At 36.9% G+C, this 13,781-nt stretch overlaps 1 protein-coding gene across 1 annotated transcript in view; it reads right to left on the reverse strand.

Moving 5' to 3' along the window:
- Positions 1 to 235: 235 nt before the first annotated feature.
- The window catches only part of PDE1A (phosphodiesterase 1A), a 545,834-nt gene continuing 532,288 nt past the window's right edge, over positions 236 to 13,781 (reverse strand). Inside the window, exons 12-13 of the mRNA XM_053698529.1 lie at positions 6,837 to 6,955; positions 236 to 381 (exon numbers count right to left, since the gene is read on the reverse strand). Of these exons, the coding sequence (XP_053554504.1) occupies positions 6,879 to 6,955 (77 nt within the window). The 3' untranslated portion in view covers positions 236 to 381; positions 6,837 to 6,878. The remainder of the gene's footprint in view (positions 382 to 6,836; positions 6,956 to 13,781) is intronic.

Here is a 13,781-nt window from a genome sequence, read left to right on the forward strand (position 1 = left end):
AAAGCAAAATTAGATAATATAGATAAAATCGGAAAGTTATTAAAAAGCTAATTTAAAACCCTAGGAACACGAAAAAATCCTGGAAGATGTTATACTGTTTCCATAGCAGGCTCAGTGTACTAAATTACTAACGTCATCCGTGACACACATTTTTTTTTATTGTTTAATTTTATCCATTTCTTTGGTTGCACCATTTTACCTGAGAAGTGCTAATCTCCTTCCATCGATCTTATTTTGTTGAATGTTTTGGACCAAATTTTGCTTAAAACTCTGAAGGTCGACAGAAGCTAACGAATAATCTGTTGCAGAACCTGTTTCTGTAGATAATGTCGTACTGGTATTTTTCTTTGTACATCATGAGGCATTTCCAAATGATTATGTCTAAAGAACAAATAGAAGCAATTTGGTATCAAAAGGGGGAACTCACAGTTATTTGAAGCACTGATAAATATATCACAACAGTTTTCTTATCATCATTTTGTGCAAATTAGGTTTTAAATATAAATAAGTAAAATGTTACGCCTCTGCAAAATAAGAACTGTGTCATTTAAAAATCACTGCCATAATATAAAAAAAAATCACTAAATATGTATTACATAAGAAAAGGGGGTTACCAGAGCTTCAAATCACTGTGCAGAATTGCACTGATTTGGAAGCTCTTTTTACTCTTGAGGAGCAACCTGGGACCATACAAATCCCTCCCAGGTATCTCTATACTTCCACATAATAGTTTGTATACAGGTGAGGTTTTAAAATCCCCTTTATTGAATGAGTTAATTAATAGTGAATATAAACATACAACGTCAGTGGCAACAAGGACACAGTCACGGCTCTGTTCTACTGCACTAATATCCCTTAGCTCCACCCATGAAGATTCAGACTCCATGTCATCTTCTCCACCTCTCCACAATAATATAGTTTCATTTAGTTCCTGTGTAGTTAGACAAAATGACCCAGTCAGTATGGAGCTGTGGGTTTTATTTCCCTTAGATATAAAGGGACAGTGAATGTACATTAACCCTTGTGATGTGTAGTCTGCCCCTATCTATTAGTAATTTACACTGACTCCAAGTAGTGCTCCCCCTTTCCCCCGAGGTCTGCACCATATATTTGTAACTATCAACTGAAAGTGCAACTAATGAGAATATACTACCCATAATATGCAATTTTCTTTGATGATGTTCCCGGTGCAAGCTGTCTGCATGTCTGGCGGAAAAAACAATAAAAATACTACATGCTTGGCAGCCAGGGGAGCACTGCTGGGCTACTAATAAACAGGGGGAAATAAAATAAACAACTTTGCCTGCAACACTTAATGGTACACTACAAATAACAAAGAAATGTTGTAAGGGTGCTGTCACTAAATTCGAGCAAGAGAAATTCAATTGCTCAGGCTAACCATGGAACATTAACTGCAAAGGTTTAAAGGGACATGAAAACCAAAAAATTCTCTTATGATTCAGAGAGAGAATACCATTTTAAACAACCTTCCATTGTAATTCTATTATCTAATTTGCTTAGTTCTATTGGTATCCTTTTTGTTGAAAAAGCATACCTATGTAGGCTCAGGGGTCGGGAGCTAGCTGCTGATTGGTGGCTGCTCATATATGCCTCATTTCATTGGCTTAGCAATGTGTTCAGCTAACTCCCAGTAGTGCACTGCTGCTCGTTCAATAAAGGATATCAAGAAAATGAAGCAAAGTCAATAGAAGTAAATTGGAAAGTTGCTAAAAAATGTATGTTCTAACTGAATCATAAAAGGAAAATGTTGGGTTTCTTGTCCCTTTAAAACAGTAATGGCATATCCTGTTGTAAAAATGTTACAAAACAGTATACCCCTACAAGTGTCAGAATAAACTCACAAAATGAGTGCCCCAATCACAGTGCTAGTAGGGGGAGCTGGGCAGTCTGCCAAGTAAACTGAACTCAAGATAAAACTGGTCAGCTGTGCTTCTCAGGAAGGCTCCCCAGAGAATAAAGTAAATAAATAAATACATAAAAGCTTCACTCAAGCAGGTAGCTATATAGCAGATAATATCAACAGAGTTTAAGAGTTTAATAAAAGAGCATATACTGTATATATATATATATATATATATATATAATATATATATATTATATATATATATATATAAATACAACAACAAATTTCTCAGCCAAAACAACCTGATGAAACAACCTTGTTATGCCTGTGAAATGCATTGCATGGACTCAGCGTGCATGGAGGCACATCTCCTATAAAAACCTGCATACTCTTCTGAGTTAAATATCTCTTGAGAGTGGATACCCGACTATGCCTTATCCTATGCTCTTTTGGACAGCTGCATGAAGAAGTTCTCCACAGGCCCAGCCCCATCTTGTGATCTGGAGTGATCAGAAAAATCTGAAGCAGAACCTGTGTGAACTGTGGAACATAGATCTGAGGCTGCCGCAACTTAAACCCCCCCCCCCACTACTGGGGTTATGGTATCCAGGATAAATATTTGTACATCTATTATCTGCCTACTACACATGAGGACAACTCATTTGGAAGTATCGTACTCGAGAGGGATTACAATGGCATCAACCTCATATGAGGAGAAATCCTTCAACTTTTAGATGATCAATATCGGAAGCTCGAGTCGAGTGACTTATATCAACAGCATTGTTACAGAATTGCCTAATGTACAAACCTTAGAGCAGCAGGTTTTCCAGTGCAGATGCCCAAATACCCACACTGGCTCGCTTATTAATGCTGAGAACCATCACTCGCGTACTTCATCTGAAAGTGAGGCTTGTTTTCTGTTACGGCTGACCCTGCTGTACTCAATCCACTCAACAGTGAAAGATCGACTTGCATGCAGATCTGTTTTGGCTCGACGGAGATGGGGGGACTCTCACTCCTTGGATGGAACCCACAAGCTGTCGAATCCTGCAGCCTAACCTGCTTCCTCTCTCTATCTTGGCAAGCGGATTGCCTGTGTTGTGTCTGTGTCTTCCAAAATCCATTTGTGACATTGGGACCCTCTTTAGATCCACGCTGTCTTCATTGACTGAACCATACAGGTCCACCAAGTGCTGATAGTCAGCGATCTCCCACAATGAAGGCCCTCAAGCTGTGGTTGGCTAAGCAGCTAAAATCCTTTACAGCTATCATTTGGTGAGGTAGTTAAGATGATGGTAGTCAATGGACAGGTCCCCATCACTCAAGACTTTGTTTTTGCTCTGGACAATATAGCTAATTGCTTATATGTACTACCCAGAATTGAATAGCTTTATACTGTTTAATGTGCATAGATATAGAGACAGTATGTTCAGCTGGAAACAGTTTTCCCATAAAAATACTAGAGCTAGAAGCCCTCACAGCACAACTATATTCTTGCACAAGGTTCAGAAAGATCAGTTTTATATCTCTACAAATTCCCTCTAATTAGGGGGTTAGGATGAAATAATCTATATGTCTGCTACCTAAATTTATGTTTTGACTATACTGGTTAGCGCATGTTTAAACTAGAGTTTAATCCAGCTAGATATATTTCTTTAAATAAAAAGAGAGAAGCTCTCAACCTAGGAACGAACAACAGCATAATAGCTTGTTCTATGGCTAGTTTCCACCCTAGAAGCAGCCTCTTTTTGCTCAATATGTGCCTTTCACGAGATGAACTTTCCTGTAGCATATCAGTCTGATCCTGACTTAACAGTGCAGTCCAGCCCCGAAATACCAGGCAATCCCTCTCTGAACGAGAGAAATGGAAAAAACCCCAGACGTACGTTTCGGCCTATTGTGGCCTCGTCAGTGAGGTGCAGCAATATCCCCCTAGACACTGAGCAACGGGTCCATGTCTGGATTCCCCGCATCACACTTAGGGAGACTTCCCTAAGTGTCATAATTTGCATAAATAAAAAGAGAGAACGCTCAACCTGGTAACGAACAACAGCATGATAGCTTGTTCTATGGCTAGTTACCACCCTAGAAGCAACCTCTTTTTGCTCAATATGTGCCTTTCACAGAGAAGAACTTTCCTGTGGCATATCAGTCTGATCCTGACTTCACAGTACAGTCCAGCCCCGAAATACCAGGCAATCCTCTCTGAACGAGAGAAACAGCAAAACCCAGACATACATTTCGGCCTATTGTGGGCCTCTCAGTGAGGTGCAGCCATATCCCTCTAGGCACACTGAGCAACGGGTCCACGTCTGGATTCCCGCATCACACTTAGGGAGTCTTACCTAAGTGTCATAATTTGCATAAATAAAAAGAGAGAAGCACTCAACCTGTGAACGAACAACAGCATAATAGCTTGTTCTATGGCTATATATTTGCTATTTCTCTCGTTCAGAGAGGGATTGCCTGGTATTTCGGGGCTGGACTGTACTGTGAAGTCAGGATCAGACTGATATGCTTCAGGAAAGTTCTTCTCTGTGAAAGGCACATGTTGAGCAAAAAGAGGCTGCTTCTTGGGTGGTAGTTACCACCCAAGAAGCAGCCTCTTTTTGCTCAACATGTGCCTTTCACAGAGAAGAACTTTCCTGAAGCATATCAGTCTGATCCTGACTTCACAGTACAGTCCAGCCCCGAAATACCAGGCAATCCCTCTCTGAACGAGAGAAATAGCAAATATATAGCCATAGAACAAGCTATTATGCTATTGTTCGTTCTCAGGTTGAGCGCTTCTCCCTTTTTATTTATGCAAATGATGACACTTAGGGAAGTCTCCCTAAGTGTGATGTGGGAATCCAGACGTGGACCCGTTGCTCAGCGTGCCTAGAGGGATATGGCTGCACCTCACTGACGAGGCCCACAATAGGCCGAAACGTACGTCTGAGGGTTTTGCTATTTCTCTCATTCAGAGAGGGATTGCCTGGTATTTCGGAGCTGGACTGTACTGTGAAGTCAGGATCAGACTGATATGCTTCAGAAATTTCTTCTCTGTGAAAGGCACATGTTGAGCAAAAAGAGGCTGATTCTTGGGTGGTAACTAGCCATAGAACAAGCTATTATGCAATTGTTCGTTCTCAGGTTGAGCGCTTTTCTCTTTTATTTATAGATATATTCTTGTAGGGTCATACCAGACTAGCTCTTAAATAGTATTTACATGTTCTGCTGGACTTAGGTACAGAATTATTAAGCTTATCTATAATAAACCCCCTCGCACATACCCTTAAGTCTGCAGAAGTATATGAATATAAGTTTTTTCTTAATGAGGTGGTTTAGGGTGTAATAGCCTCTATATATACTACCTAAGTCTGTGTTATGTTTGCAGTGTTTACCTTATGTTTAAGTTAGAGTCTTTTCATGTCAGAAATAATTTCTCAGGGTTTATACAACCTAGCATTTCTTGAGCAGTTTTAATAAGGTTGACGTGCCTAACTACAGTGATAGCATCCCTAGTTACAAAACGACCCCATATATATCCTTAAGTTTGAAATACCCATAAAGCAATACTATTATAGCATAGGATCTAGACAATCAGATGAGTGCTTTAATATTACTTTTCTTGAGATGGTTTATGGTGGGCCCCACTACTAGCGGCCGAGGTGGGGGGGGGGAATCATGTTTCCACTCTAGTTTTAATATGACATGGGGACTCCTTATCTGAGAATATGCTAGCTCTAGACCCTTTAAGTATAAGCGCCTAGACCTTCTACAAGAGTTAATTGTTATTTGTCTATTTATAAGAAACATCTACTACCTACCCTGTCCTTCACATGACAAGCTTAGTACTTAGCAGCCAATGACCCATTTAAGAGTCACTATAACCCTATAATACTTAAATAACATCCTAATTGACAATGGTTTCTACCCTCTCCTTATTCAGTAAACTATTGCACCAGACAGTCCTGTGGCCCTCTCAAAGCTGGATAACTATATCTGAGAACGGTGACTAAATTAATCTAGAGATCTCTCCTCTGAATATTCCTTATGCTCCATCCATTATAACTAAATAATCTTGCCTAACTATCATTATGCATCAAATCATGGGTTCAAGAGTGTCCCATTTAATTTTTTATTCTTTCCCCAAAGTCCCCCTTATGTCATAAACCTAGACCAGGGGATCCCAGAGAGACCTCTATATTTTCTCAGGGACATCACTTTGCATCATCTCATATTTTACCATACTTTAGGGGGACAAACCTTCATAGAAAACTGAGGTTCCCTTTCTGTTTATATTCATAGGCAACATTTGTATTATTACATGTTGTTATCTGGAGATTATGTAAAAAAAAAAAAAAAGAAGTATGGCCATCATGCCAAGATACATATGGCATTCATACAGATACTGAGCATAGAGGATGTATTAAGATGACAATAGGTTAATGTCAAACATGCAAATGAGTATTTTCCATTTTTAAGTGAACAAAGTGGTTACATGAATAGAATGTTCCTGTAACCTTAAAGGTGTGAATGGGTTGTTGTATGTGTCAGTTTGGGAGACCCCCAGTTTCTATTTTGAAAATAGGCACTTTACACACAAAATGCCTTTTTGGAACTTTTCTGTTAAAACCTGCTCGCAGTGGCAGGTTTTTAAAAATAAAGTGATATAGCATTGTGATCATCGAGAAATTCAGCTCCCATTTTAGTCGGCAAGCAAAAAGCATTTTTTTGGAGCAATTAAATGATGAATTGTAATTAACGCCTAAGTGTTTCACAGGTAATTCGAATGTAGTTGGTATGAAAACCAACATATAGCCGAGTTCAGAATCAAAATATTCAAAACATTCTCAGTTACTATATAGATGGACACTAGATGGCAATGTTGTATTGCAATATCATTTTTGTTTCTTAAAGCCAATGATGACAGTTTTATTAAATCTTAAGTCTTCTGAGTTAGAAATAGTGAATGGAACTCACATACCTGGTTGTTTCCAACAGACAAGGATTGATTTTGCAGATTCCTCTATAGAGGAGTAACAATTTTCTCAGTTGAATCCGTAAGAAGCATAAATGTTGGCTCCACTATGAAGTCAATAAAACCTGAAAGAGATATACAACAATATTCATTTTATTTATCTGTATACAAATACTCTAATAGCTAACAGAAATACCAGATGATAGGTGTTTTAATGAATAGCAGTAAATTTGCTTTTTCATGTACATAAATATTTAAAGAATTGCCAGCTGTGAAATCTATGAGCTACTTTCTTACTAAGCTGTAGACTTTTAATAAATCTAGAACGGTATTATTTGCATTTTTGTACTGAATTTATCTTATTATCGTTTTAAATAAAGCAATATATATGGTAATATAACAAATTCCTGACAAATAGATTTTTTCTACCATTTGCAGACTCCATTTGTAATGTGACAGCCATTAGCCAATCACAGACACATATAAGTATACACTGTGATGTCTTGCACAAGCTCAGTAGTAGCTGGAGCCTCAGAATGTGTGCATATAAAAATGTAATAACAGAAGTACATTTGAAAATCTCTTAAAACTGCAAGCTCTATCAGAATAATTCAAGTTTAATTTTGACTTTAGTGGCCATTTATACACAAATACACGTTTGTTAGATTAAAATAAAACCAAAACAGCTATCACATAACCATTTTTCATACAAAAATATTTTTTCAAGTTTAAAGGAACACCAAGTTTAAATTGAAATTTTCATGATTTAAAAAGAGGATGCAAAAGTTCTAATTTATTTCTTTTATTAAACTAATTTTCTGGTATCCTTTTTAAAGAGTATAAGTGGGCTGAGGAGTGTGCAGCGGTGTTTGCAGTGTTACTGATGCCATATAGTGCACAAGACACATTCACACTCCTGAGCCTACTTAGATGTGCACTTCAACTAAGGATACCAAGTGACTATAGAAACAAGTAAATTGGAAAGCAATTTGCAAATTTACATAATTTTTTAATCATTAAAGTTTAAATAGTGCTCATTCATATGCATAAGATATATATATATATATATATATATATATATATATATATATATATATATTATATATTACCCCTTCAGTGTACCTCTAAACACTTTGGGCTAGATTACAAGTGCCATAGTAAATATTAATTTTGCGCTAGCGAAAACTCTCTAGCATTAGGCTTTTTTGTGCTTCTTGGGTTCCGCAGGTATTACAAATTGCGAAATTCATTATTTTGCGCTAGCGGTAGCCCAAAAAGTGCCACCATCCCCCAAATTGCAATCTACCTAAATAAACTATTAACCCCTAAACCGCCATCCCCACAATGCAAACTACCTAACTAAACTATTAACCCCTAACCGTGAGCCCCCCACAATGCAAAGTAATAATCATCTAAAACCCCTAACCTAACACCACCTAACTTAACCCAAATACCCATACATTAACTAAAAAAAGTCCAAACTATATCAAAATTAAAAAAAAATACCTGTAAAATTTAATTAAAACCTAATCTTACCTAAAAAAAACTAGCATTACTGAAAAAAAACTTATATTACAAAAAGTAAAAACCATACCATTTACCAAAAATAAAAAACCTACCATATAAAAAAACTACCATTACAAAAATAAAAAACTACCCTTACAAAAAACAACAAAAGAAATTACCAAAATAAAAAATAATAATCCATCTAATATCCCTTAAAAAAAAACACCCCAAAATAAAAAAAAATTTCTGAAAAACAGCTTTATCTTGATGGAAAATCAAATAAGGAGACTTGCAAGAGAGAGCAACAATTCAGAAACTCTTCTAGCAAAGAGATAGTCAAGAGGAATAAAAACTTTCCAGAAAGTAGTTTAATGTCCAAAGAATGCATAGACTCAAAGGAGGAGCCTGCAAAGTCTTTGAAATTTAGACTCCAAGGAGGAGAGATAGATTTAATAACAGGTTTGATACAAGTCAAAGCCTATCAAAACAGTAAACATCAGGAAGATGAGCAATCTTTCTGTGAAATAAAACAGAAAGAGAAGAGATTTGTCCTTTCAAAGTATCGCAGACAAATATTATCCAAACCATCCTGAAGAAACTGAAGAATCCTAGGAATTCTAAAATAATGCAAAATAACCATGAGTGGAACACTCCATGAAATATAGGTTTTCCAAACCTGTGATATATTTTCTTGAAACAGGCTTACAAGCCTGTATCATAGTGTTTTACAGAGTCAGAAAAAACCTCTATGACTAAGGACTAAGCGTTCAATTTCCATGCCGTCAAATTTAGAGATTTGAGATCTGGATGGAAAAACGGGCCTTGAGACAGAAGATCGGTCTTAGGGGAAGTGACTAAGGTTGGCAACTGGACATTCAGACAAGATTCACATACCAGAACCTGTGAGGCCATGGTACTATTAGAAACACATAAGATTGTTCCATTATGATCTTTGAGATCACTCTTGGAAGAAGAACCAGAGGCGGAAAAATGTAAACAGGCTGGTAATACCAAGGAACTGCTAGAGCATCCATCATTTCCGCTTAAGGCCTGACCTAGACCTGGAGAGGTACTGGAAAATTCTGGTTCAGCTGCGAGGCCATCAGATCTGTCTGAAAGACCCCATATCTACACAATCTGATAGAATACATCTGGATGGAAAACCACTCCCCCAGATGTAGAGTCTAGCAGCTAAGATAATCTACTTCCCATTTGTCTACACTCAGTATATGAATCGGAGTGATTAGACAAGAGTTGGATTCCGCCAAAAAAAGTATTAGGTATTCTACTTTCATTTGATGATTGACATATGCCACTGTTGTGACATTGTCTGTTTGAAACTGAATGTATGGTTCTCTCTTTAATAGAGGTCAAGCCTGAAGAGCTCTGAAAATAGCACAGAGTTCCAAGATATTTGATTGTAACCTCGTCTCTTGAGGATTCCAAACACTGTGTGCTTTCAGAGACCCCCAAAACAGCTCCACAACCTGTGAGACTTACATCTGTTGATCACAGTCCAGGTAGGACGAACAAAGGAGGCCCCTTGAACAATAAGGTGATGGTTTAAGTCAAAGAGAGTTAAGTGTTGGGATTTAAGTATATCAGTTGTGATATCTGAGTATAATCCCTGCACCATGGGTACAACATGCAAAACTGTAGAGGTCTCATATGATAACGAGCAAAAGGGATAGAGACTGAAGGTTTAGACAAGATGAAACCAATCCATACATCTCTTTTCTGGTAGGGATAGTTATGGACACTGAATCTATCTGGAAACCTAAAAAGGTGACCTTTGAGGAATCAAGAAACTCTTTTGTAAATTGATCCTCCAACCATGTCTTTGAAGAAACAACAGAAGTAGTTTTGTGTGAGACTCTGCTAAATGAAAAGATTAAGCTAGTACCAGGATATCGTCCAAATAAGGAAACACCACAATACCCTGCTCTCTGATTACAGAAAGAAGGGCACCTAGAACTTTTGAGAATATTGTTGGTGCTGCTGCAAGGTCAAACAGAAGAGTGACAAATTGGAAATGCTTGTTTGGAAAAGAGAATCTCAGAAATCGATAGTGATCTGAATGAATCGGAATGTGAAGGTAAGCGTCCTGTAAGTCTACTGTGGACATGAAGTGACTTTGCTGAACAAAAGTCAGAATAGTCTTTATAGTCACCATCTTGAAAGATGGGACTCTTACAAAATGATTTAAAGTTTTCAGATCCAAAATTGGTCTGAAAGAATTTTCCTTCTTTGGTACAATGAATAGATTTGAATAAAAACCCAATCCTTGTTCCTGCTGTGGAACCGGGATAATTACCCCTGAAAGTTCTAGATCTGAAACACATTTCAGAAAGGCTTGAGCTTTTACTGTTTTTTTTGGTACATGGCTAAGAAATAATCTTCCCAAGGGAGGTCTTATTCTGAATCTTATTCGATACCCCTGAGAAATTATATTCTGAATACACGGATTTTGGACAGTCTGTCCAAACTTTGAAATAGCTTTAGTCTTCCCCCTACCTGAGGAACCAGCTTGAGGGCCTCACCTTCTTGTAGGTTTAGGAGCAGGATTTGGTTTCTTATAGGGCTGGATTTATTCCAATTCAGAGATGGTCACCAATTAGAGCCGGAGGCCTTAGGGGAAGGAGTGGTTTTCTGTTCTCTATTCTGATGAAAGGAACGAAAATGATTGGGAGCTTTAAATTTACCCCAATTTCTTGTCTTGGGGCATAAAAAACTCCCTTACCCCCAGTAACATGGAGATAATAGAATCCAATTGTGAACCAAAAATATTTTTACCTTGCAAATAGAGAGATAATAATCTAGTTTTAGACACCATGTCAACATTCCAAGATTTAAGCCATAAAGCTCTTTTAGTTAGAAAGACTAAAGACATGGATTTGACATTTATCTTCATAATATCAAATATAGCATCACAAATAAAATGATTTGGATGTTGAAGTAAAACAATATGTTAGATAATTCAGAATCTGAAGACAACTCCTTTGCTAAACTGTCCAAACAAAAAGTAGAAGCAGCAGCAACATCAGCCATAGATATAACAGGTCTAAGAATATAGCCAGTATGAAAATATGCCCTTCTTAGATAAGATTCAAGCTTCCTTTCTAAATGATCCTTAAAAGAAGTTCTGTCTTCCAAATGAATAGTAGTAAGTTTGGCAAGAGTGGAATTTGCCCCATCAACTTTAGGAACTTTTTACCAAAGTTCTAAATTGACTACAGGTAAAGGATATAATTTCTTAAACCTAGAAGAAGGTTAAAAGAGGTACCAGGCTAGACCATTCTTTAGCAATCATATTACAGATAGTGTCTGGAATAGAAAATACTTCAGGAGTTATAACAGTAGTCTTAAATACAGAATTTAGACTATTGCTAGCTTATCATCAGGAGGGTTCCTCAATACCCAAAGTAAACAAAACTTCCTTTAAGAGAAGCGAATATATTCTATCTTAAATAAAAAAGATGATTTGTCTATATCTGTCTCTGAAGTGGCGAAACCCCATCAGTAGAGGATACATCAGTATGCTGAAGGTCAGAACTTAAAATAAATGTAAAAGGGTTTGCTAAATTTTCCTAAACCTAGTGAATTAAGGCGGAATAGTAGTGATTGCCTTTTCTATAGATGCAGCAATAAAATCTTTCATTTCTGCAGTATGTACATTAGACTGAGATAGAATAACAGTAGGTGCATTTGTAAATAGCTTTAGTCTTCCCCCTACCTGAGGAACCAGCTTGAGGGCCGCACCTTCTTGTAGGTTTAGGAGCAGGATTTGGTTTCTTATAGGGCTTGGATTTATTCCAATTCAGAGATGGTCACCAATTAGAGCCGGAGGCCTTAGGGGAAGGAGTGGTTTTCTGTTCTCTATTCTGATGAAAGGAACGAAAATGATTGGGAGCTTTAAATTTACCCCAAGATTTCTTGTCTTGGGGCATAAAAAACTCCCTTACCCCCAGTAACAGTGGAGATAATAGAATCCAATTGTGAACCAAAAATATTTTTACCTTGCAAATAGAGAGATAATAATCTAGTTTTAGACACCATGTCAACATTCCAAGATTTAAGCCATAAAGCTCTTTTAGTTAGAAAAACTAAAGACATGGATTTGACATTTATCTTCATAATATCAAATATAGCATCACAAATAAAATGATTTGGATGTTGAAGTAAAACAATAATGTTAGATAATTCAGAATCTGAAGACAACTCCTTTGCTAAACTGTCCAACCAAAAAGTAGAAGCAGCAGCAACATCAGCCATAGATATAACAGGTCTAAGAATATAGCCAGTATGAAAATATGCCCTTCTTAGATAAGATTCAAGCTTCCTTTCTAAATGATCCTTAAAAGAAGTACTGTCTTCCAAATGAATAGTAGTAAGTTTGGCAAGAGTGGAATTTGCCCCATCAACTTTAGGAACTTTTTACCAAAGTTCTAAATTGACTACAGGTAAAGGATATAATTTCTTAAACCTAGAAGAAGGGTTAAAAGAGGTACCAGGCTTAGACCATTCTTTAGCAATCACATTACAGATAGTGTCTGGAATAGAAAATACTTCAGGAGTTATAACAGTAGTCTTAAATACAGAATTTAGACTATTGCTAGCTTATCATCAGGAGGGTTCCTCAATACCCAAAGTAAACAAAACTTCCTTTAAGAGAGAGCGAATATATTCTATCTTAAATAAAAAAGATGATTTGTCTATATCTGTCTCTGAAGTGGCGAAACCCCATCAGTAGAGGATACATCAGTATGCTGAAGGTCAGAACTTAAAATAAATGTTAAAGGGTTTTGCAAAATTTTCCTAAACCTAGTGAATTAAGGCGGAATAGTAGTGATTGCCTTTTCTATAGATGCAGCAATAAAATCTTTCATTTCTGCAGTATGTACATTAGACTGAGATAGAATAACAGTAGGTGCATTTGTACTCATAGATATATTATCAGCATTTAAAGGGACACTGAACCCAAATTTTTCTTTTGTGATTCAGATAGAGCATGAAATTTTAAGCAACTTTCTAATTTACTCCTATTATCAAATTTTCTTCATTCTCTTGGTATTTTCACTTCAAATGCAAGAATGTAAGTTTAGATGCCGGCCCATTTTTGGTGAACAACCTGGGTTGTTCTTGCTGATTGGTGGATAAATTCACCCACCAATAAAAAAGTGCTGTCCAGAGTACTGAACCAAAAAAAAACCGCTTAGATGCCTTCTTTTTCAAATAAAGATAGCAAGAGAACGAAGAAAAATGAATAATAGGAGTAAATTAGAAAGTTGCTTAAATTTGCATGCTCTATCTGAATCATGAAAGAAAAAAAAATTGGGTTCAGAGTCCCTTTAACAAATTGTCAAAACAAGAGCCACATAATTGAGCTGAAGAATTTGGAACAGCTTTTTTACAACAAGCACACTTAGCTTGAATAATGCTGCATAA

Source organism: Bombina bombina, chromosome 1, assembly GCF_027579735.1.
Source record: "Bombina bombina isolate aBomBom1 chromosome 1, aBomBom1.pri, whole genome shotgun sequence".
NCBI lineage: Eukaryota > Metazoa > Chordata > Amphibia > Anura > Bombinatoridae > Bombina > Bombina bombina.